The sequence below is a fragment of the Electrona antarctica genome (genome assembly GCF_951216825.1).
Source record: "Electrona antarctica genome assembly, chromosome: 2".
Taxonomy (NCBI): domain Eukaryota; kingdom Metazoa; phylum Chordata; class Actinopteri; order Myctophiformes; family Myctophidae; genus Electrona; species Electrona antarctica.
Genome location: NC_136807.1, coordinates 45105492 through 45132526, shown reverse-complemented (window position 1 = coordinate 45132526; position 27035 = coordinate 45105492). Strand labels below are relative to the sequence as shown.

The window sequence follows — 27035 nt, the reverse complement described above, 5'->3', positions numbered from 1 at the left end:
CTTCATGCTTCATTTGACAAACATTATTTATTAGCAGTTCAGTGACGCACGTCATCAGGGCCTATGGTAGTAATTCCACTGTCAACAGCTGCATATCCTACCTGATCTAACCAGGGTCTTCAGTGTGGGATTTGCTACTGTACTCAGTGGTGGAAAAAGTTTTACTTTAATTAAAAGTTTCAATACTGCAATATAGAAATACTCCTACATTACTAAATTAAAACTAAACTCCGGAATTCAAATTGTACTTAGGTAAAAGTACAAAAGTATTGGCATTAAAATGTACTTAAAGTACCAAAAGTAGAAAGTACTGTACTCTGTCAATGCCGATTTTGCTCTAATGTGTATTTTATTTATCAAGGGAAACATGACCGAGCCAGGATGCTGCAGTAACAACAGCAGGCTCTTTCATTGAACTTCTTGGTGGGGGAAAGAAATCTATATAAATCTATAAAAACCTTCTTGAAAGGCTGGGACTAACACAGGCCACATAGAATATTTATGATTGTAAATGGACCAATCAATATCAATCTCATATTCTGCATTAGAAAAGAATCCCAAGGCGGCAGTACAGGGTAATGCAGAGACACACACAAGTACCTTAACTGCAGAGTATATATATATCAATGACACATCTTGTGAAATTCTTGTGAAAATATCTTATTCTGCAGAGCTGAAATGAATTAATAAATCTTGAAAATACAAGCCCCAGACAATGTGACGTGTCATGATGCATCTCAAAGCTGAGATGCAAATTTTTGGTCCCGCTCTGCTCTTGCATATTATTATTTTTCTCACTTTCTCTCCTTCAAATTAAAACATTTCACGCTGCCATGCATTGTGAGCTTGATCGGATATTATCTTGTGGGTCCTTGACATGGAAAGGTTTGAGAACACCAAGCCACCAGGGGAAAACATCACATCTTGAATCAATATTTCTGAAGTAGTCTAGCTGGTAGTTTTTTCTTTGTAAATTATTCAAGCAGTATAATTTTTCACTGCAAAAAATGTGTGAAATAATGTGTAGCTGAGCTGTAATTATTCTAGCTTTGCAAACTGTTCATTAACAACTACTGAAAATGAACTGTTTTAGGAACTAGTACATGCAACTGTGCATGATCTGGCACAATGTGCGACGTACTGCCATCATACATTTGCTACAGTGTAAAGTCTACGGACTACTCAACAATTTGGTTGGACTTTACTGTGTATTCCAGCTAATGACTTCAGTTCAGAGCTATACTAGTGCACAGTATCCCGCACTGTCACATGCGATAAGAATAGCAATGAGTGTTGCTCCATTTTTGCATATTGCCTGTATTTTTCTGTGCGATGCCATGTGTGAATAAAGATTTACTTGACCCAATTATGAATCATGATTCAATCTAACCAGTAAGCAATATCTGCCCTGATGTTCGGGCTGCTATGTGGCCCTCACATCTACGTCGCACACCCGATTTGACCAAATGTCTGTAAGTGTCAGGAGCTTTGTCAGAGTACCCATTGTACCTGTCTGTGTCCCTTTTATGCCCATATATGGAGATCTCTGTATCTGTCAGTCCATGTCCCTTTTGGTTCTAGACAACTGGATATCCGAACTACTCAACGGCGGGCACCACATTCCCTCAACTTCTTGTGATTGGACATTAAAACCTTTTGAACTGTATTTGAATGCAGTGTGCAAGTTTTTTTTTATTTTTTCAGTAAATCAAGCCCTGCTTTTCTCTTCTCCTACGCACCTTGCTCACCTTACGTACTACACTAATACTGAGTGTAAGCTGGTTACAGTAATTGAAACATTTGAAGGCATCAGATTTACTGAGCCTGTCTAGGCCTTGGGTTGATACAGTGATCAATTTACCATATTAGGGAGATAATACAGGCATCGGCTTCCGTGATTGGCCAACCCAAACCATCGGCTTCACGGATTGGACAAACCTTGCGTGGCGTTTGTGCCTCCAAACCAATATAAGTGAAGACGCAGAATATTCCATGCATTTACAGATCAGGTCTCGACCTATAGGATACCATTGACCCATATGATTTATCCACTGCGGTTCTGTTGTGAGTAATGTTTTGCTGGGCGGTGCATCTGAGAGGACCAGAGACAGCCAATCAAACGGCTGTGACAGTGAGACACTGTGTGTACTGCTTTGGAGGATACCCTCGTCGCAAAGAGAAGAAGATTGATGTGCACGTCTTCAACACAGTGTCTTTGATCTGGAGGAAGTTGACCCCAGTGACCCCTGGGAGAGGAGAACGCCACCTTGAGGTTCCCTCCAGGTGCTACGGCCACACAGCTGCGTTGATTGAAGATATTGTCTACCTCTGGGGAGGGCGTGAGTACAACAGAGGCAAGTTCTGCAACATGCTTTATGCATTTGATGTTGACGCCCATACATGGTTCAAACCACACGTTTCTGGGACTGTTCCAAAGGGGAGGTACTACCACTCAGCCTGTGTCTTGGGGGAGGCCATGTTTATCCATGGAGGATGGACCCAGCTGACTGGACGCACTAATGACATCTACAAGTTGGACACCAAAACAATGGTCTGGGCTTTAATCAACACCAGAGGAACTGCACCTCCAGCTACAGGATGGCACTCTGTCACCATCATCGGGACCAAGATGTTTGTATTTGGAGGCTCCATCATGCATGTAAAACCCAAAAACTCCATCAGAGTGTTTGACACAGAGACCAACCTCTGGGTGAACACACCTTCTGCACAGCTTGTTCCAGAAGGACGCTGCCGTCATTCAGCCTTTAGCTACAACGGAGAGCTGTACATATTTGGTGGTGAGAAAGTTTACGATAAATATTCCCAGACCTTCAATGATCTGTGGAAATTCAGTCCAGAGAGCTTCTCCTGGAAGAAGGTTGAGCCCAAGGGGAAAGGACCGTCTCTGACGTGTACTATGTGCTGTTGCATGGTGGGAGATCTTGTCATCCTCTTTGGAGAAAGAAACACCCCTGATGACCTGTATGTCTTAGACTTGAGTCCTAGCCTGAAGACCTTATGTAAGCTGGCAGTTATTCAGTACGGTCTGGAGCAGACTGGACTCCCACACAACACCAGGTGGGAACTGGCAGCCATGACTAGCAATAGCAGCTGAAAGAACAACAACAAAATGCAAATAAGAAACAAAAACAAAGACAACAAACAGCAAGCCCAAAAACAAAAAAGAGTTTGTGAGCTGGTAGTAATGACTACCATCCATCCACAAATGTTCTGTTACAGAACATAAATAAAATAATAAATATAGCTGCAAGCAGCGATAAGACAGGGTCAAGCCACAAAGTTGGAGACTGGAGATGCCATCACTTTTTTTATTACGCTGATTGACTGAAGGGGTTGTCTAGCTAGCGTTATAAGGAGTAAGGACCTCTCCTTAACACTGTTGCACTCAACTTCCTGCGCACGCATGAAATGCAGCACAGCCTGTCGACTGCTGCAAAAATATAAAGAACGATTTCACTACTCACCAATACAAAGATGGTTTTGTGGTGTCGACTCGAAAGCCTACTTTCCCTAGTGGACACACTCTGAGCCCCCCACCCAAGCCCCCAGTGAGGCTCTCCAACATTGTAGCGCTCGGCCCTAGTGGTAAGAGCGGGGACTGCAGGCGGACTCGTGGAGTTATGACGAGGAAACCCCGTGCAGCTGGGGTTTAACATTGAGCTCTCGTTTGCACTCGAAAAAATGCAGAAGTAGAACGTTCTTCCGGGTGCTTCAAAGCGCCACTGAGCAACTTCCACTTAAATGAATAGCGGGGGGGGCGGGCTATCGCTCCGGTACAGTCTCTATCCTTTTAATACTCTATGCCCCCACCACAGCAACACCATTTCCTCATTAGTTTACGCTTTGGACGCGCCATCACAATGGCAACTCACTACTGCCACACACAGGTCAGAGGACCGCATTACACCTTGAGTTACCCGGCCGGTAAACAGCGTGTTGTGTTATTCAGCTCTGCAACGTGGGAGGCGCTGTTTCATAAAGACATTGCTCAACCAGGAAGAGTGTCTCCGCTTTGAGGATTCATTAACATTTTGGCCAAAAAGTGCACTTTATACGTGTGGTGGGGGGCTCAGAGTGTGTCCACTAGGGAAAGTAGACTTTCGACACCACAAAACCGTCTTTGTATTGGTGAGTAGCGAAATCGTTCTTTTTATTGTTGCAGAAGTCGACAGACTGTGTTCCATGCGTGTGCAGGAAGTCGAGAGTAACATAGCCTTAAGGAGAAGTCCTTATGGACCAGAGCTACTCAGCCACACTGTATATGCACATGACCTTATATGGGCATAGCGCTTGGATCTGTGGCTCTGGACAACCGGTTCTCTGCCTCTGTCAGTCAATTTCACTTTTATCCCCGTAAATGGGCATGCCATACCCCTTTTGTGACACACTGAGGTTAGGCAACACACTGAATATTTGGGCATAGCTGCGTAATGAAATCCTTATGGTCATGGCTGAGTCATGTTGACATGTCATGGAGTCATACTGTCAGAGGTCCGCCTGCTGGCCGGCCCGGCCCTTAACCCAATTTTAATATACCGGTATAGGATACTAGGAGGTATTCATAAGGATGTACATGATCAAAACATTGAATCTATGAAAGCGCTTTGGATAAAAGCGCTATATATAAATATATATATTTACCATTTAGCTGGAAACCTGCCATATGGTTGGTGAACGCACCATTTAGCACAATGTGAAAATGATGCCTTTTTAAACATCTGGCAAATGGAGGCGAGTGAGTTAGCATGGTTGTATAGAGACAACAGCCTCAGATAATTAGAGTGAGTTAGCATGGTTGTAGAGACAACAGCCTCAGATAATTAGCCACATCCTTTAAATAATGATGACAGGGTTATTTCATGAGAAAGTGAAAATTCACGTGAAAATTTGAAAAATGATGTCCTACTCCGTTTAAAATCCTAGCGCCACAATCCAATTTCCGCCTTGATAATGATGATTAATATTCAATACTGTGTAATGATATTGCTGTTAATGGCTTATATCTTGATTTACTGTCTTCTGAAACTGTACATTTAAGTGTTAAACAAATTCTACATTTCTGTGCACACATCCAACAGCTCATTAAATATTATTCTGGCTTTGAGTTGCTGCCCACTTGCATCATACAAGTAGTAGATTAAGTTATTTGCAGTCTGCCCTATAATGGAAACTGATATTTACTGATAACTGAGATTTTCATATTTACATACCACAGTATGACATAACATTCTAAAAATTAACAGTCAGTGTAATTTAGGGGTGCCTTGGATGAATGTAAAGGGGTGCCCTGAGTCAAAAAGGTAGGGCTGGGCAGTTTAAAATCCACATGCCTTGCAAATAACCAGATATGTAAACATGCTGCTGGTAAACGTTACAACAGCATTGAAGCAACATTGAACCAAACTGTACTCTTCCCTTCCTGTGAGAAATTGAAAGATATTACCAACTGTCAGGAAGTGGAAAATAAACTGTAATGCACATGTGAACACTCTGGCCATCCCCATCTGACAGCTAAGCACTAGCTGTAGTAGCTACCTTTTTCAAGGCCTAACACCGAATCAGTTGAATGAAAACTCTTCCCTGAGGTGAATAATTCTCATAATATAACCGACTAAATCCAAATGAAGTGACATTTTATTATATAGATTCCCTGAAAATGAAGCTTTCAGATTTTGTTTTATTATAGTGAAGCTTATAGCACCTATCTGGCTGGGTGGCAATGCATTTTCAATAGGACACTGCCACCTGGTGGACACAATAGTGGATCACAATAATGACAGTATCAGCTGGCTTACTGTGCAGTAATGCTGCTCATTTACAAGGGCATTAATAAAACATCAATAGACCACAATCATCACTGCTATTTTCTAAATATTTGTATACAATTCATACATTTGAAAACATGTGAAATGGGACATTTTCTGCATAATGAGTACTTTCTACTTTTGGTACTTCATGTACATTTTGACGCCAATAGTTTTGTACTTTTACTCAAGTCAATTTTGACTTTTACTTGTAACAGAGTATTTCTATATTGCTGTATTGATACTTTTACATGTGACCTTTTTTTCCACCACTGTTTGAACAGAGCATTAAAGTGAATCCTAAGTGTGGAAACAAAGAATCACCATATGGCCATCCTACAATCACTCTCATTGCACATAATATGGCAGCATAATGTACACTCTTCCATAGGGCATCTGCATACGCACTCAAATATACACAGAACAGGAAATCTTTCTAAGTGTTTTATTCATCCGCAAACTGAAATTAAGTAACACTGCTCCCAACTGCATGTTTGCTCTCTCTCGCACGCACGCACGCACGCACGCACGCGTGCTATTCTGGACAACCGCCTATCTGAACAACTCGACACCGGGCACCACACTCCCTCAAGTGGGATCTGTCCACATCACTGTAATTGGTGTCCCCAAACGCTAAGAATCTGTCACAACAGCTGCGGTGTTTAAATGGAATTCCGACATCCAGTCGGTTCCACAGAAGTGTATTATTGATGAGAATATTAGACAATTGTGTTTGTTAAATGTAATTAGATGGAATTGTTCCATCTTGGTGGCTTTTTGTGAAGGAGAATAATGATGCCTGACACACAAAGCCTCATAAACACAGAAATGGCACAGGCAGCTGTCATGAAATCACCAGGGGCATGTGTGTGTGTGTGTGTGTGTGTGCGCGTGTGTGCGCGCGTGCGTGTGCGTGTGTGTGTGTGTGTGCGTGCGCGTGCGTGCGTGCGTGCGGACTGTGCACACATGCATATGTACATATTCCTCACATCTATAAGCCAACTTATGGATCACGATACAACTTGTAGATCTGCAATTTTGGAGATATTCTGCTACTCCAAGATATATGAATGAACACAGTCAGGGTCTTTAATCTCCGAGTGAGTGTGATAATGATCACTGCAAAAACAAAGCACAGCAGAGACTGGCAGCATCACACATGCCCTCCTGCTGCCAGTCTAAATTAGATCATACATAGTGACTTTAAGTTGTTTGTCTTCCTGGTCTTGAACATGTAGGCTAAAGTTCCTTCTTCGTAATTAGCTGGGTGGTCCTATGCTATGTTATGCTAGCTAGAGGCATCTCTGAAGTGCCCTAGAAATGTCTTTGTTGTCAAAGTATTACATTTAGGCCAAGTACACAGACGTAATGGATGAATGAATATTGACATCGCTCTGTACTTCCTGTGTTTGGTGTAAAAGCAGATTTTGTTGTTTATGGACGTGACTTTCAAAGAAAGATTTAGCCGCTATTAGAAGAAGATCCCTACTGTCTGTATAGATGTGAAAGATGATTACAAATACCGCCGCACCCCCAGCCCCCATTCAAGTACAACAATCAAAATGTAAAAACGTTCAAACATAAACAGGCAATGCACCCTGTGGCCTCAATAGCTGAGGAGGTCTTGTCTTTTATGTTCATTTCAAGAATTATGAACTTGACTTAGGCACAGAGCATAGCACTTTAGCTACTGTACAATATAGTCTTATACACGTAACACAAAGTAGTTGTACTCTACTTAGTTGTGGGCACATGACAAGTGAGTGCGTAAAGCAGAAAAATAAGCAACCTTACACATACTGTAGGTTACCAAAGGAGGTGCTCTTTTACACAATTAACAAACTAATCCACAGACATAGAATGGTAGATGCCTCATTCGCCGCTGCAATTCATTGGAGTGACGTGTATCGCACTGATGGCGGAAGTGCGCCGTTAAAATGGTTATATGGCGCATCCCCCGTGTCGACTCACGTGATTCATGTCCCTTCCTTTCATTACTTTCCTTGGCACTAACGCAGAAGCGCCCTCACTTGGAAGTTGAGAGCAATAGCACAGAGCCGAAGGAGGTGTCTACCTTTCACACAGAGCCAGCACTACCCGGCAACAGTGTGTGGTGGGGGGGTTAAGAGGGCATTGCCCCCTTAAGCGCTTTGAGTAGGCACGTAGTGCATAGAAAAGCGCTATGAAAATGCAATTCATTATGCCCCCCGTGACACCAGGCCTGCTCTCACATCACTTTCAAACACCACACATGGTTTTTCATTTTATTGCTTGAAATTTTTCTTTACATTCAACTGTGAACAAAATCTACTTCTCTTATCTAACTCATGTTAGCAATGTTGTCAATACCTGTAAAAAGCTGAAGCCACATAAGAAGAACACACATACTGTACCACTGCCACGGTGCCACCATCACCATCACATACTGTAACTTCTCCTACCTGACTCTCCCAGTAATTGAAAATAGTCACATTCAAGAAAATGCAGCAAAAGCCGCAACAGTATTGTTAGTTAAAGTAATGTTCTGTATATTAAGCATAGCTGTCTGCAGGAATGTTCTATTACTCTAAACTTGAGTCAGCTTATTGGCACCAAACGGTGGGAAGACCATTTGGTATCACAGACAGCCCGGACAGATTTAGGGCTTTAGATGCTGCTGCAAATTGTCAAAACAAAACCAAAAAACAAGAGGGGATTACATGAATAATGAGAAAATTATACTGTCAAGAATGTAATGTTTAAACTGAAATGATCTGCAAACTTTCGCTTGACAAAAATGGTCCCTGTCTGCCTGTCTTGTATCGTATCAAGTTACTGCTAGGCACTGTGGTTCCCAACATCTTTAAGTTATCATACTGAATGTGGAAGAAAAATTGTGTGCTTTGTCAAAATGTGTGCTTCTTGAATGGGGCTTGGAGTAGTGGAAAGTAAATACGGTAAGTACATTTACTCAAGAACTGGACTTAAATAAAAAAATTGAGACTTTTAATCCACAAAATCTCAGAGGCAAACTAGAAAAAGTGCCCTTCTGGGCACAGGTCTCCACCAGGAGGATAGGACTGTGTGAGATGTTTGGCAAAATGTTTAGGATTAATATAAACATGTTTTTGAAGCATTTTGTTCCAAAAATGTGTTTTGCAAAAATCAACCTGTTGGTGGCGCTATAACAGGCCAATGTGAAAAGGGTGGGATATATTCCTCAGCCTAGTAAGAAAATGTGTGAAAGATTTCACGTAAATTGCATGCTGCGTTCATGATTTGAGGCTTTTGTTCAAAACGGGGCAATCTTGCAAACTGTGAAAGCCAATTATAGCCAATTAGGATGGAATATGAAATATCGGACAGATCCGACTTGAGCACATGACCATAGAGATACTGTGTAACGATTTGTGAGATTTTTGGACAGAATCTGGAGGAGTAATATCAAAAAATGTGTTTTACAAAAGTCGGCCTCCTGGTGGCGCTATAAAAGGCAGATGCGGAAAATGCAGGTCAAAGGTTTGTCCTTGGCCTCTAGGGAGTGTGCATGCAACGTATCACGCAGATCGGTGCAGTTTTAGGTAAACAATGTGAAAAGCTGCCTCATGGTGGCGCTATAACAGGCCGTTCTGGAAAATGTGGGGCAGAGGTTCATCGTTGGCATCCAGGGAGTGTGTGTGCAAAGTTTGGCAGGTAAACAATGTGAAAAGCTGCCTCATGGTGGCGCTATAACAGGCCGTTCTGGAAAATGTGGGGCAGAGGTTCATCGTTGGCATCCAGGGAGTGTGTGTGCAAAGTTTGGCATTGATCGGGCCAACGGTGCCGGAGATTAGCTGATAACGGACGGACAGAAGGACGGACGGAAGGACACACACACACACGGACGGAGTGCAAAACATACTCTCTCCCCATGCCTTCGGCCTGGTGGAGACAATAATGTACTTTTTACTCCATTACAATTATTTGACAGTGTTACTTACTAGTACCTTTGCAGATTTAGAGTACTAGAGGTACTATGTTGCATCTGCAATCCGACCAATATGTCTGAGTCAGGGTGTCTGCGGATTTACCCGTCTGTCTGTGTCCCTTTTGTGCCCATATATAGAGATCTCTGTATCTGTCTGTCTACCTGTGTCTATTTTATCACCATATATGGAGATAAATAGGAACTTAAAGTATATTATGTTAGTTCCATTGATCCAAGCCAGAACATATTTGATTGATCATTAAAATAAACCCGGCCCACCCATCTGACTACTTAACAGGGCAGCCAAATACGATTTTTAAGTGGCCCGTGATTCAGAAAAGGTTGGGAACTCCTGCTATAGTTTATTGCATCCTTGACTGCATCTAAGACAGTGACATATGAAGGAGAGTCATCTTTTGACCTTAGGGAAGATCGATATTCATGCAACTGTCCTTTTAATATTCTGTCTTATCATTCACTTTCCACTTGTTATTCACCTTTAAGAGCTAAAACATTTTTCAAGACATTAATGCCACTAATGGACACTTGGTTTGGCTTTGGGGTCACTTCAGTCCACAGCTCTAATCATTTTAAACACTGTGTGCTTCCTAAAGCACTTGGCATTTTGTGATTTTATCACCTTGGCCAATGTGAGATTATTCCCTTAGGCAGGCCAGACTTTGATAATTACAGCACGAGGTGAGAAACTGAACCCTCCACATGGAATGGAGTACAGTATTAATAAAACTCTTCCCTGAGCTAGTCTATTCATCATTTTAATGATGTCTTTGAGATTCAACTAATGCTCAACTGATGATAGTCAATGTTATACTGTACACAAAGGCTTTCTTCATATAGCATTTTGAAGCCAAAACATTTTTACATTCACCATTATAAGCCAAATACATCTGTTTTATGCTTCATTGCCATCTTGTCTGCGATCAGAATCAAAGAGGGTGTAATATTTAAGGCAATATTTATGTTTGCTGTGCCGACTGCCCACATGTATTGCTTGCAGGTTTTGCAGTATTTACTTTGTGATTTTATGGGCCTCATACTGTGGATTATCTACCTTAACTCTTTCCTGAAGTCAAAATACATTACTGAGCTTGTGATTACATCATGAACCAACAAACATCTCATGTCATCTGGGACAGGTCTGCTTTCTGCACTACATATCTGGAACAAACTTACAGAGAAAACTGCCGGTGCCTTTTATTGAGTTTTTAAATAATTTCTTCTCCACTGTAACTATATTCTTATTTTTCTATTTCCATTTTTCATTTAATTTAATTTTGTTTTGTTTTTATTGCACTCTTAATGCTCTGTCCTAATGTTTTAATGCTTTAATGTCTTAATGCTTATTGTTTTGTGTAAAGCACATTGAATTGCCTCCAAAATACATTCTCTGTCACGCTTTGGGTTCAAACGTGCAACAGCAGATTTACTGTGCTGTATGTGTTAGGATTATAGATTATGAGCTTTTATCACTTGTCAATAATGTCTCCGCTCGCATAGAAAAGCTTGGTGTGGATGGATTGTCTCCATGCGAGTGCACGGATGCCTGAAGTGAGGATTTAGAGTCAGGAGAAGTGAAAGATTACACAGTAAAATCCTAAGTGTTCCTTTAGCTCTGTGGATACGATGCTGGTATCAACGCAAGGCAGAAGAATCACATAAACACCCAAGACCAAGGTTAATATTGTTTGGTATATTTTTGTTTTCAACTTGACTTTAGTTTTAATTAGTTTGTAAAAGTGGATTTGCTCGTTTAGTTATTATTATTATTATTATTATTATTATTTAGTTATTATTTGAAAAGGCTTAGTTTTAGTTTAATTTTTATTAGTGTTATGTTTAGTTTTTTTATTGTAATATAGGGTATTTGTCAAGGGTGAGATTCAATATGTAAAAGCGACAATACAAGCAGGTGGCTAAGTAGATACTGTAGACCAGGCATGCGTAGAACCACTTCCGTTCTACTTCCTATCACATGGCTGTTTGTTTACATTCACCAATGCAGCGTGGGTCGGCGGTTCGCTAAATTTGTATTCCTAAGCCGAGCGTGGTGAGGAAGCGCTTGCTCATCCTAGGAACTCAAATATTGCCTACTATATATGTCTGTGTTGTCTACGGCTCTGCACCAATGTAATAAACATACGCGCCGTGCGTACGTCATGATGTCACACGTTTTGCGGATTCAACGTTTTGCCCATTTACTTGGAGACGCCAGGTGGAGCGTTTTCAAAGCTTTTGACTCTGGAAGGGGTTTTCACTCCGTTACGTGTTCAACCCCCGATAATGCTGGTGCTGTCTAAACAGAAGGCACATTATTCGTGTAGACGTGGCCTTATTGCGACCGAAGGTCTCAGTTAACTATGAAAACCCACAATCCCCGTCACTCTGTCACGACATTTAACTCGCAATCCCGTCACTCACCCCAGGCAAGCCCCAAGGTCATCGTGACATCACGTGACATCAGCCCCCATATATGGTGCCCAGGTCATTGTGACATCACGTGACATTATCAGGGATGGATATATAGTAAATGCAACCCTATGGAGAACCCTGATGTCATCGATATTGGCCAGCAACTCATCTGACCTCAAACCTCAACCCCTTTGATCTCCATATATGGATATATGTCAGAAACTGTTCTGACATTCCATTCCTTGATCCTTCCCCATCCATCATTCCTCTTCGATGTCTCCCTTTTGACTCATACCTGTCCATTTAAACTTTAGACGTGCCTGCCCCAAAGTTATTAGTGGAGCCGCACCCGGCGAAAACTAGAGTTCTCAACAGCCCCGAAAATCAAGGCCCAGCCCTACCTGGGCCCTCATCAAACCCTGTACACTCAAGAGAATGTCGCCGCTACCACCCTTAGATTTCCATATACTGTACTGTATGGAGCTGACCTGTTTCTGACATTCCATATGTTGATCTGACCTCATCAAACCCTGTACACTGAATACATGCTCCTTATATGTAGTATAGTACAGAATTCATTCCATGTCACTTAACCCATTTTGGGCATGGCACCGAGTGCCGCGCTATGAACTTGTAGGTCTGCTATTTTTTGAAAAATCGTGAAAATGTGCCTCAAGTCGCTTCTCGCCCTCAGGCGTCTTACTGGTAGATAACTACAATAACCCTGCCGAAGACATCTTCCATGTGACGCTACATGATGATGAGCGCAGACGTCACACCAGGGCCAGATATAAGCGTGGGTAACAACTGCATACAAAGACAACACCTCTATGCTTGTGAAATACGACGTGCCAGGCAAACTAGAAAAACAATCAACCTTCAATGATTGGTGGAGTCTTGGAGATGAGATTTGTCAGAAGGAGTCAGCGAGGTAAATTGACATGCCTGTTTTTGTGATTCACTGTCATTCACTTGTGATTCACTTGTCAGTGAGGCTGCTCAAAATAACAGATTATTCAATAAAAATAAATAAAACAAAACTTAAAGCATGATAGTACTACTGTATATTCATGCTATTCTTGCAATTTTTGGTGACAACATTGTACAACAAAGTATACAGGGCATATAGGGCTTCTGAGACACAGTAACAATAGATGGAAATAGTGCCATATAATGAGCATTTGTGAGGACCAATTATGTAAAGGTAAGGTTGAAAATGTTAATCAGACAAATAAATGAATATATTTGATTAGAAAACAATATATTTGTTCTCGTCAATTTGTTGATATTAAAAAAACAGATTATCCCCTCGATTATTAATCTAAAAAGGAACAGATAGAATAATCACTAAGAATATAATGGATAGTTTTAGCCCTAACCCTGACATGAGTTAAGAACTCCATTATGTTGCAGATAGATTGAATAGGCCTACAGCCAACTGCCTTTCCCTTACCGTAGTCCTATATCTGTTTTTATTGCCGACAGCTAATCATAAAAGTAGAGGGAGACGTCTCAGACCATTTAGAGCACAATGCAGTCTGTATTCACAATGGCCATAGCGGTCTTGACAGGATGTGCCCAGCACATAACACATTGATGTTTGTATTAGGCTGGTGGTGCAGTTAAGGAGATATACTGTAGTGAGGAGATGGCTGGGGTGTGTGTGTGTGTGTGTGTGTGTGTGTGTGTGTGTGTGTGTGTGTGTGTGTGTGTGTGTGTGTGTGTGCGTTGCGTGCGTGCGTGCGTGCGTGCTGTTGGCAATGTGGTAACTCACCTGAAGGTTAGTAGTGGCAGAGCATGCTGCATGCGAGGGCTTAGGACTTCACATCGATATCATGACTATTTCAGACTTTTTCCTCGATTACGATTGAACGATGAACGATTATTCAAAGAAAAGAAAATAGTAAAAAAGCTGCAATTGCGATGCGTGGTGAGCCTGTAGATCAGCTATTTTCACTTAAAGGGGAGGCGTCCAAAGGCGGCACGTGGCATGGATCAGACAGATTTAGTCGATCATAAAAAATCTATTATAATCTTTTCATTTTGATTTGTTGATATAGGCTACAAGAAAAACATTATCAAACAAATCGTAATCTTGATGTTTCGGTTATATAATGGTTCTAAATATCAGCTTCAATACACGGTAATTTTGGCTAATTTCCCAGTAACCACAGAAAGAGCTACAAATGTTGCTGCTAAGTGTTAATGAAGACTTTTCACTGCCTGTTTTTGGTACCACCGCTTGGGGGAGGGGGGCTCTTCAACACATCAGCAATGATACAACATAACTAATTAGGTTTCTACAGCATAACAATGCAGAAAGAATTGTATGTGTAAGTAAGCATTAATGGAGAATCAATGCAGGATGCGTTAAGCTCGACTTCATTCACTACAACTACTGTTGTACAAAATGGGTAGGCCTACAGTATTCATCACTGGGCAGCAGACATGGGGAAGCACTGTAAAGAATTTTGACAGCTCGCTTAGCGTCCCACTGCTTATTTAAATACATTCGATAGACAGCAGTTCTCCTCTGTGAATTATTTTAATGGGTTTCAAGTCACGTTTAGGGCACATTTCATATGACAACAAATAAAATAAAAAGATGTATGCAGGTAATGCAGCTGAAAAATGGTTCCCTGGACAGTCCGACAAGAAGGACTTCAGAGAGGAGCTGTCAGAGGGCTTGTTAGTATTCATATTAAACACACTACACCCAAAAGACAACTCTTTCAAGGGGGATATTTGCACACCTCAATTTTGCACACCACAATTTTCCTTTCATGGGTGGTGGTGTGGTGAACAGGGTATGCTAACAACACCTAGCCTGGAAAGCAGACGAATCAAATAATTTGCTTTGGTCATGCCAACCCAGCTAACACCCATGTGATTCTGATAACCACCTGGGCTTTATACTCACATAGGCAGCAGAGGGTAAGGCCTGAGCTATACTTGGTTTTGCGCTGTGTCGAGCACCGGAAATAGCAGATCTAGAAGCTCACAGGCACGTCGCGCTACGAGGCATTGTGAGCTTGTAGTTTGTCTGTTTTTCGGCGCGTAAGTATAATCACCCTTAAGCCCATGGGTTACAGCTCATGTGAGGAAGTAAAGGCCCATCGGTGCAGACGGATGACCTGCACTCATCTGTGAGTGACCGGTCAATAACAAGTCTAGTAAGGAAAATGAAAAGTACACACTGTCAGGATATAAGGTCGGTGTAATGTCCATCCACCGTGACGAGGAGGGTTGAGAACTCAAATAAATACTAACCTCATTCCTATTGCTTCAGAAAGTACAATATCAGTCTGTTGGTGTACCGTAGGCCTACAGACTGAAAGTGAATGTATTTCAAAGTATAGGCTGATAAGAAACAAAGTGAATATATTACACAAAGTACAAACTGAATGTTAGTGAAAGTAATAATGTTACGTTAGTGTATAACATGGGTCAACTCAACCGAGCAAGATCTGAAAGTGAGGAAGGCACTTGCATGGAGGGCCCTGAATGGCATGACCAGTGTATGGAACTCCAATCTCCCCCGACAAATCAAACTCAGCTTCTTCTACGCAACAGTGGAGTCTGTTCTCCTATACGGCAGTGAATGCTGGACCCTGAAGCCAACCCTGCAGAAGTCCCTTGACGGGTGCTACACCAGAATGCTGCGTGCAGTACTTAACATCAGCAAGACTGTACATGTTACTAACAAGACTCTGTATGAGGGATTACCAAGGGTGAGCCAGAAAATAGCAGCCAGGAGAATGAGACTAGCAGGACACTGCCAAAGGCATCAAGAACTGCCAGCCAGCAAACTGGTGCTTTGGGAACCAACACACGGGCATCGATCACAAGGACGTCCCACGCTAACATATGTGGATGTACTCAAGAGCGATGCAGGAGCGCAAAGTACCAACGAACTGGCCAGATGTATGGAGAACCGGGATGACTGGAAACGACGATGGAGGGCTCGTCTGAGGACGACCTAGAGATAACCAAGTATAAACTAAAGGATCAATGTGAACAACAAACTATAGACTGAAAGTCTAACAAAAACTATAGACAGAAAGTACAACGTAAGTATAGGATGAATGTAACAGAGTGAATGTATCAGTGTATAACAAAGTACATCAAAATGTCCTATACATTTCCTATAAGTCCTTCAAACAAGTAAAACATTTACTAGGATGTGCCACAACGATATTAAGTTTACCATGGCCACTTGGCCAGTGTTTTGAGATTAATCAAAGATCGTGGTCCCAGGGAATTATTGTCAAAACCTTCAAAAGGTTGAATCAAACTCAAGAGTCATTAGCTTTGCTTTTTTCTTTCACAGCCTAAGTTTGTGTTATATACTGTAAATCCTGGTACATTAAAAAGTACTACAGTAACCGTCTCAGTTCCCAACACCGGGTCCAACTTTATCTTGATGCCTGACAAAAATGACAGCAGATGGAGTGTGAATAATAACATCATCATCCCTGCGGCAACCTGTTAAGTGCAGTACGGCAATTCAGATACTTCCTATCAACTAAACAAACTAAAATCCATGACTCGCCAAGTGAAAATGATATGCTGCCTTGTTGTGCGCACACACACACACACACACACACACACACACACACACACACACACACACACACACACACACACACACACACACACACACACACACACACACACACACACACACACACACACACACACACACACACACACACACACACACACACACACACACACACACACACACACACACACACACACACACACACAACACTGTACTAGTAAACCTCTCACAGCGTGACTCTCTACATGATTAGCAACACCAGGAGCATGAAGCTAATCTCTAACCACAGAAATGCCCACAGGGTAGAGGGCTGGTTGAGTGTTCTATAACCATGTGGTGAGTGGCGCGAGGTAGGGAATTAATCACATCAAAGCGGAGCAAAATATAGTTTACACCTGCAGTGGTCATCATCTTAAAAAACGTCAAGTTACCGTTCACATGTCCTGAGCAGGGGATTTACCCAGGGGCTTATTGAAGGAGGTATTACTGTACTGGAGGACATTCAAGGGAGACGAAAGCTAAGGATGCAAGGATGAATGTAATCTGGACAGTGGTGGACAAAGTACTCAACCCCAGACTCCTAGTCCTAGTCAAACAATTTACTCCACTACAAGTGAAAGAATCTCAGTGTCATTCTTTTTTTTAAAGGACAAATTACAAAGTACATTTTCTTTTTAATATCAATGCCAATGCTGTATGTATGGGGAAAAAAAGATTTTCCATAAAAATGTTCAAAAAGAAATATCACAGTGAAAATAGCAGTTCTACAAGCTCACTTGTGAGCTTGAAGGTCTACTGCTATGTTCACTATATTTGAATTATAGCTTAAACAAAAAGGACCACTTCACCACTTTTCAACCTATCTTCATATAATAGGTCCTTAGTAATAATCATAATACAATCACAATCTTTTTCTACTCAGTCTGTGTCTCATAAGAGGGCTGTGGACAGTTCAAAAACCTGTCCACCAGTGACATCATCGTTAGGCAGATTTTCACCTCTAACATTCATAATGCCGTCTTTCTATTATAAGAAACCTTAACTTCAGTAAGGCAGACGGGACTTTGGTAGGGAAAAAAGCTATAGGAGGATTTGTTAGCATGAAGTAAGTGGCAGTGGTGGCCGAACGGATTGCGGAGCGGTCTTGATACCGGAAGGTCGCCAGTTCGAATCAGCGGTCCGACACGTTAAAATTACCACCGCTGAAGTGCCCTTGAGCAAGGCATTGAACCACTACCATGAAATGTTCTATGAGGAGGGCCTGGCTGGAAACAAGTTCTTGAGCTTAGCCCAGATACCCTGGGTAAATATAGTAACTTTGCTTTGCTTTGCTTTTTGAACAAAGGGTGTGTTTGGACTGTCTAAAAAAGGAAATTAATTAAAAACAATGGGAACAGTTGGGAAAGCACAGAAGCTGTTGCCTTTGCAAGAGAGGACTTTTATGTTGCAAACCTTTGGTGTTTCAATGAGTTTAACTATTTCATAGCTAGATCACAGCATGGGTGCCGCTGCTGATTTATGTTTTTGCCCGTGGGTGCACACCTCCCACATTGACAACAACAAAAGCAGTGGCATCATTTTGCTGGTGCATGTTCTCATTTCAGGAGCCCGTTGTGAACCTCTTGTACAAACACGTACCCTCACAGTGTGTATCTGTGCACCCAGCACCACAGACAGCTGCGCAACACACACGTCAAGTTTTAACCCCTTAATGAGTAGGTTACGGTTTTTGCTGAGAGATGAAAGCTTTAACTGAGAGAACACAGCTTTGAGAGACATAAAGTTTGGGAACTGTTCTACTGAACAAAGAATAAAACGCAATACCGCTAGGGAATAAGAAGTGATTATACAACACCTGGCAGTGCCACATACACTATATATACTGTAACTCAGGGGGGAAAAAAGACATAGTAAGTGTCAAGTGATCACGTTTTAAATACAACCAGGATGTTAATATTCAAATCTTTCGCACTGCCGACACAAAAGTAATGAATTTTTCTCTCTGCAATACAGACAGGCCTTAGTGAATAGCCAGGGAACGTCTGATCCAACGATGGGTGACAGCCAACGATACCCCCCCCCCCCCCCCACCCCAAAAAAATCCTCCATAATTACTGTGAGGATATATTGAGCCAGCACTGCTGTGGATTAATCCTCCTGCAACTATTTAACAATATACATACAGTATGTGAGGTTGTTGCTAAAAATAGTAAAACACCCATCTCTTATTTGAATGTGCAGCTTGCACACTATCCTTCTTTTCTGCCCCTCCTCACCACCACCAACACCCCTCTCTCCCTCCATATCTCCTTCCCTTCTGCTCCCCTCCCCCTCCATCTCTCTTCCTCGCATCCGAACTTGCAAACATGCAGCAGCAGCTTCAAAGAGCATAGATAACGTGGAGAGCGCAGAGCTGACTGTAATTCACGACTCCACATGGAACGATAACGTCATTTTTTTTGCTACCGGAGAGTGGTACTGAGTTTTACTGCAAACAGCACTCTCACCTATGCTGTGACGGCTGATAAACACAAACTCTGTGGAAATGAGCCTTGCATTTTTACTTTGCCATCAAGTTCAGTTTGACTCGAGGGTAAGTTAAGTATAAAACAAAATAAAATAAAATAAAATAAATATGTATATACTAACTTAACTTGCACAAATGAAGGGACCAGGTCAATTTGGTTTAATGTGTACAGTACACTCTTGGAGTTAAATTAACACTGAGGATTTTACAGTACACACACATATAGTACATAAACTTCAACAGACTACTACTAGGCGATGAGCTGGAGGAGGGGAGGAATTGTGAGAAGGAAACCATGCATCCATTCAGCTCCTAATGCTTGAGTTTACGTGAAATGATTCAAGACTTGCCTAAGTCAAAGAAGCAAAAGAGCACCCCTTTCTCAAATGAATGGCATTTATGTTACAGTGAAAAGGTCACTGAGAGACAGGAGGGAATTCACACCAATGAATCACAGAGCCCTGATAACGAATGACATAGAGCCAGTAACCCATAAGAGGTAATACTCATGTTTTCAAAACCACTTCAGAAGCATAGTTGACATGTCAAGATAAATTAAGGCAGTTATTCCCAACCTTGCAATATCTTCACAACGGAGGACATTGCAAATCATCTGCAAAACACTAAGATTTGAATGATCAAGTGTTGAAATGTTAACACAATCAGCGCCGGGATTCCTTCAAAATAGAAGCTCTGGGGTGCCGGAAAGACATGGCCGCTTTTACTCTGAACCCCCCAGTCTGGCATTGAGTGAGCCTTAGAGGCTCACTCAAAAAAAAAAAAAAAAAAAATTCAGAATATTCTTCTCTCGCCTGATAACATTGAGGATGCGCTAGGACGTATACACACGTCCTATGGAGGTGTCGATTGGATTCTCTATGACGTGTGAACTCGTTGGATGGACGTAAACGGTTTAACACAATGAGTGCCGTCTGCTGGACGAAAGTGGTATGGCGCTTGGGTGCCACGTGATGAGAAGCAATTCTATTGTGATGCGAGTCTGGTTTGGGGTGCCATCTTAGATGCTAAAGCATAGCATCAATGCTAGCGAGCTAAAATGAGGTCCATCCTTTTTTTTTGTGGCTTTCGCATTTATTTTATATTTTTTATGGAGGGACAGACAGTAGGCTGACAGGAAATGGGGCGAGAGATGGGGGGAAGACATGCAGTAAAGGCCGTCGGGATCGGGAGTCGAACCCGCGACACACTGCCAGACTGGATTACCAGCCAAGGTGCCTGGACCACTGAGCCCAGGCCGAGGTCCATCCTTGCTCTAGAAAACGCCAATGTTCCCATCGTGCTCACCGGATAATCAGAAAAGACCTCCGAACGTTGTAGATTAGTTAAAAACCACGGATAGCGCCGTAGTTTAAGAGAAAAAAGCGTGCAAAGGCCGCAGCTAACACAGAAGCTAATGGCTAAGGAGAATGAGACCGGAGCGGTTAAAAAAAAGGAAAATAGCAAGGCAATCTTATAGCGATATGAAACGCCTTAATATAAGACGAGCCTATACTCGCCAAGAGCACCCTGCGCATAATATCAGAAGCAAGAAGAAAGTAACCAAATCGTCTTGTATTGGTAACAAGAACGCAAAGGCACTGAGGTGGAAGCGTCATATTGGGTTGCTGTTAAGACAAATACAATTGGTAAATATTCAAATCTTCCTGCCACAAAAGAGATAGTGGAGGTATGTTGGGATAATCAATCACCTGGTTGTCTGATTCCACAGTCAAATGCAAGATTGATGACATGGTACAGAAGGTATCTGAACAACACCTGATTTTTAATCGACATAGTACATTTGTCATATTGTGAGGCATGAATAATAATTGAGAGATAAAAGAATACATTTTCTTTTGCAAATCTTTACCAACGCGTTCAGCTGCTACTGCCAGCTGGAGTGAGCACTAACAGGGCCTGTATGATGTTGGACCAGCACAGTGGACTTGACACTTGTCTGAAAGCTGTGGCTCCAGTAGTAAAGATCTGTAGTATAGAGAAGCACAGATCTAATGAATGTTTTAGACGAGGCAGTCAGAAAAGGTTGGGAACCACTAATTAACATAACGGGGTCCGCTCATAATTCTGACATCCCATTATTCCGATTGTTAGGTTAGTGTCAGGTTAGGGTTAGGGATAGGGTTAGTTACAATGGGGCACTCTAGCCTGGGAGGCCTACCATTTTGGCTTTATAATTCAGTCGGGAGTGGATGATGTTGTAATCTGGTTTGTAGTCATTAGGCCGGAACTCCCAAACCGGAATCAGAATTACCCAAAATAATTCCCTGCATCATAATTTTAGGGCCTATACCTACCCAATAGAAGCCTTGATGTGGCGTATGAATCCAACAATTTTCCTCAAGTACTATGTTTTTGGAATAGTTTGTTTGGTATATCCAGGGGTGAAAGTGGGCCGGGACGGTCCGGAGCTCCGACCCGGTAAGACCTGACCCCCCGGATACTAACGTCAGAATCGGGCAGATTAACACACACAAGTGTTATTAGTTGAGTTTTCTTAATGAAGTGCTTCTGAATTGTAACGTGTGTTTATGTCAGTCAGCGATGCGATCCGTTGTTGTTATTAATCCACCACCGCACCATACGCACCATACGCACGGACGTGTTTCTCTCCCTTCGGATCACATGACTTGGCATCAATGTGCAGGGAGTACCAGTTCACTTTGCAGGTTGAAAATCCGGTATAGAGCGGATACGGAAACGGACGTTCATCTGCCTAAAATATGCGTGCATATGACCGGATATAGTAGGCGGGCTTTTAATTAAATTCCACCAACGTTCAAAACTGTTTCTGGTTGGCTGACAGCTGACACAGCGCAATACTATAAATAAAAAATAAAAAACACAGGAAAATAAATTAAAACAGCTAGCTTTTTCATCCAACTTTTGTTGAATGAGAAGCCACTCAGAAGAATGCGATTAAACAATAAATGTAAGCAAAATGGCAATGCAACGAACAATAGCTCAACTGTTTAAAAGAAAAGATAGAGTTGAAGAAGCTGATGATAACGTAGTTAAAGAAAAAGTTAGAAAAACAACGCCAGGGGATGAAGATACAGAGAAAATTGAGACCATAGAGTTGCTTGAGACTGAGAGTGAGACAGATGGGGACGAGGCAGAGACCTAGCCTGGATAATAAGCCAGCAGAGACCCTGCAAGAAGAACTGACAGCAGGAGCAGGTCCAGTAGCAAGCACAGGTAATAATAATAATAATAATAATAATAATAATAATAATAATAACTAGAAATATTGTTCCTGAAGAAACAATGTGAGGTCACTGCAATCCAAAAGATTGTAGGCCTACTTACTTCTATAAATAGTACTTTGCAGTCAATTAGGTCCCGCAAAGAATTTACTACAGTATGTTCTGCTCCATTCTCAACATCTTTTGGTTTTCAAAACAGTAAACACAAACAGTAAAAAGCTGTTTAATGTGTGCTTATTTTAATTTAATTTAATTTGCTTTGATAATAGTTAAAAAATAGTTATCAGATATCTGATATCTTCAGAAGAAGACATTGCACATTGCAAGAGACATTTGGATTTGTAAGACCTGTTGTGTTTGTATTGTGTTATAGGTTAGTATACTGTGCCAAAATGCAGTTTTCTATGCATTTCAGGGGTACTGTGGGGTTTGACCCCCCAAAACAATTTCGTCGTCGCAGAATGTAATTTCTGGGAGCTCCTGCAAGAACTGAAAGCCACTTTCACCCCTGGGTATATCCATGTTTTAATACAACTCATAGCGACTGGCGAGACTAAAAACAAACAGGGGGACCATAACTCTATGGGGGGGACCAAAGCAAAGCGACCTGCAGTTTTTATTTATTTTTATCTGTCCGGTCTAAACCATGCCTAGACCGGCTCACACGGGCAATTTGAATTTAGGAACACAGAGCAGGCTTTCCTCCGAGGTGAAAAGTCTGGTGATGCGAGGTTAGGGCCAGTCGTACCAACGGGACGTCGGAATAATGGAATAATGGGTCGTCGGAGTGGTTAAAGTTTCCCAGCAGACTTGCATTCATCTGAAATCATAGGAAAATATCACAACCTAAGCCTATAGGCTTAGTGGGCTTTGGCAGAAATTCTGTGACAAACTGAGACAAAATGCCTAATTTACAATTTAGGCATTTAGCAGACGCTCTTAATCCAGAGCGATTTACAGTAAGCAAGATCAAAACATGGTAGTACATCAAATACATAACAATAGTCATCAAGAATCATAAGAAAGCTAAGAACCTAACATCTGTCTAACAGTAGAATATCTGTACAATGATACTATGAGTATATACATTAGTATATAAATTACATAAATTGGGCCTTTGTATACTCCTGTAAGGTCGTCGGGGCTAGGGCAAGTGCTACGGCAAGTGCTATGGGCCTATGAGACTATGCCATACTGGAGGTTTATTTCATCCAGGAAGACGAATAAGCCACTGATGTTTTAACCCATTTATGCCTGACGTCAAAATTTATAAAATGTCGGCTAAATCCTGACAGTTTTCTGTCAGGATTTGCGCCCAGGATTCGATCCATTTAGGCCTGACGTCGAAATTTATAAAATGTCGTCTAAATCCTGACAGTTTTCTGTCAAGATTTGCGCCACATTTTCACGATTTTTTCAAAAATAGCAGACCTACAAGCTCGTAGCGCGCCACTCGGTGGCGCGCTATGAGCTTGTAGATCTGCTATTTTTCAATAGCTAAATTATAACATAATGTTTAAAACACCAAAATGGGCTAAACCTGTTTCCAGCACAGAGGCACTACTATCACATACTGTATAGTGTATACTAATCCCACATGGTATTATACATACACTAGAATCATAATAATCACATGATTCCCATCCATTCCCTTGCCTGACAAACACAGTCTAAGCATACACCAGAAAACACACTCACACCTCTATTTTAGAAAAGTGGACAGGTGTTGAAAACTAGCACTTGTGCTAATACTGTATACTGTAAGCAATGCATCTGCAATGCAATGACATCTAGCGACAGCAACACCTCTCTGATGCTGTTACTGTGTGTTACACGCGTATATGAAGTATGTGTATGTGAAAACATTTGGGCAAGGTTTCAGCCATGAACCCCAGTGACATCCTTTATGAAATTAAAGTTACAATATTTCAAAATGTAACCATGTGAAAATAATTAGTATCTAGGTACTCCTGTGTTGTACTGACCTACTGGCAGTATGCATCATACATGTGGTCCTGATCGGTACAACAGTTTTGGAATTAGGTCCGGACAGACACACAGACCCTCTTATAGACGGATGGACTTATGCAGACAGAGCCACACCATTAAAAAGAAAGTAAAACACAATCGCCTGCAACAACAGCTCCTCTCCTCGAAAATGTACATATCTCACAAAATACAAAACTAATACTAGTCCCCCAAAAAACTCACACACACACACACACACACACACACACACACACACACACACACACACACACACACACACACACACACACACACACACACACACACACACACACACACACACACACACACACACACACACACACACACACACACACACACACACACACACACACACACACACACACACACACACAACCACACACAACCACCAATACTCCTGTGAGTGTGAATATGTACAGTAACTGTACATCACTTTATATGTACATATTTTAATACAACCACACCTTGCCACACCATGCCAGATTCTGATGAGGGTATACATCATGTACTACAGTGATGGATGAATTAAATTACTTTTGTCCGTCTTCTGCAAAATAACTATATCATATCATAGCACAGACAGTAATCTAATCTGAATAATGTGATGTATTCCATCATCAGTAGATCAGAAGATAAAACAGGAAAGGACAGAAAATTGTGAAAGAAAGAAATGATGTAGAGAAACGGGTCTAAAACAGCACAAAATCTGGCGTGCAATGAAATAGATCACAATCTCCTATATTGCATTTTAGTGACACTGAAATGCATGCAGATATGTTTACTACCACTATTATTAGACACATTACACTATACATTAGAAATAAATAAATACAAAGTTAATATTTAGTACACTATAGGTTCACAGTGACTCACTGGCTTGCATGAGCTGCCCCTGACGTCCAAACACCTGGGAGAAAGGGCTTCTTCTGCAGGTAAGCATCTCCTCCATGGCTAGCTTCACTCCTCTTGGGACAGAGTTCCTCCGTCTTTTCCTAAGAAAAAAAAGGTGCTCAGAGGGTCAGTCGCTGAGTGGCGAAGGGCGTATTGTGTTGTGTTGCGCTGGTTCTGCTGCAACTTCTCTCCCTCTCCTGCTGACAGCTGAATGCCCAGTCAGTACTAACTCACAATCTCTCTTCCTGGGGGTTTGACTTGCCTACAGCCTTTCCTTTCCCGCTGATTGCGGATCAGCCCCGGTCTGCCTCTTCTTAGAAGAACTGATCTGAGGTGTGTGTGTATACTAGTCCTCTCCCCACTTGCTCATTATAGAGCTCCTATATGAGGCACTGCTTCAGAGGCAGGACACAGCTCACAGAGAGAGATCGAGACATACTGGGCGGGTGGGAGGGATAGAGAGAGAGAGAGAGAGAGAGAGAAGCCTGCTGCAAAAACAAGAGAGAAGACATTATTTTCCCTGACGGAGAAGAGAGACGACTGTATGCATTTGTGTATAAAAGCTTTGATCATATTGATGCTGCCACTGCCACTGTTTATGGCTTATCTGATTCTCATACTCTCTCTCTCTCTCTCTCTCTCGTCTTCCAATTGTCTCCCTACCTCCGTTTCTCTCTTTCTCACTTGCTATATGTGGCAGAAATGCTGTGTATTGTACAAGTGGATAAAGGTGTTTAAATATTTTTTTCTTTAAATCTGTCTTTACCCAATCCGTCCTACCACCTGTATCCCAAAGCAAAACATGTCCATTCATCAGAAAGCACCACCACCGAGACGCTAATAACTTCCCAACTAAAGGGGCCAGTGAATCATTAAAAATGGATCTGCATCCTTTATTCATGCACTCATTAGCATGTCTGTTCATCTCTCTCATGAACAGCATGCAGAATAGGGAGAGGATCATCCCAAAAACTGTTCCAGTTTGTTGCCCCACTGCATGGTAAAATGGTGTTGTTTGAACCCAGGAAGAATAGTCATGCACTGCTAAGGAAGTGACTAATGAGGATTTGAAATAGACTAGAAACATTGCCCCAATCCACAGAGATGTGCAGGCAGGGGGCAGCATTGATACAAAATGAGTTATTTTCAGTGTGCGACGCCGACACGTCACACAACACCTTGCCACCAATGCATCGGTATTACACAGTGCGAATACACATCTGACAGTGTCTCAGTGATTACCAGAAATGTCAATTTCAACCCACATGTGTCAAAAAAATTAACCACTTATACTCTTAAGCCCTTGCATCTCAAAATAGGTGAACATTCGGCAAAAATAGCAGATGGACAAGCTTTGTGACATGTTGTAAATGGGCTATTTTCAGGGAAGAGTGGTGTAGTAGAGGGGGCAAAGGACTGGAGGGGATGTAGAGTAGACCCTGATCATCAAAGTATAAAGGTTTGAAGTGGTTCAGCGCTAGCCTGATTATCAGATCTGAAGCAGTTCACTCAGTGGAGTGGGCGGGGTCTATGGGCTGGATCCAGGCTAGACACAATACATAGTGTCAAATGGACGAATAGTGAAAATAACCCTTTTAACAGCCCACAACTTGTCCAA

General features: G+C 41.9%; 1 protein-coding gene across 2 annotated transcripts in view; it reads right to left on the bottom strand.

Moving 5' to 3' along the window:
- Nucleotides 1–27035, bottom strand: part of LOC306934774 (kazrin-like) — a 296761-nt gene that overhangs the window by 264791 nt on the left and 4935 nt on the right. For both annotated transcript variants that reach the window (XM_079517546.1, XM_079517547.1), the window contains exon 2: nt 25400–25518. In XM_079517546.1, the coding sequence (XP_079373672.1) occupies nt 25400–25475 (76 nt within the window). In that variant the 5' untranslated portion in view covers nt 25476–25518. The remainder of the gene's footprint in view (nt 1–25399; nt 25519–27035) is intronic.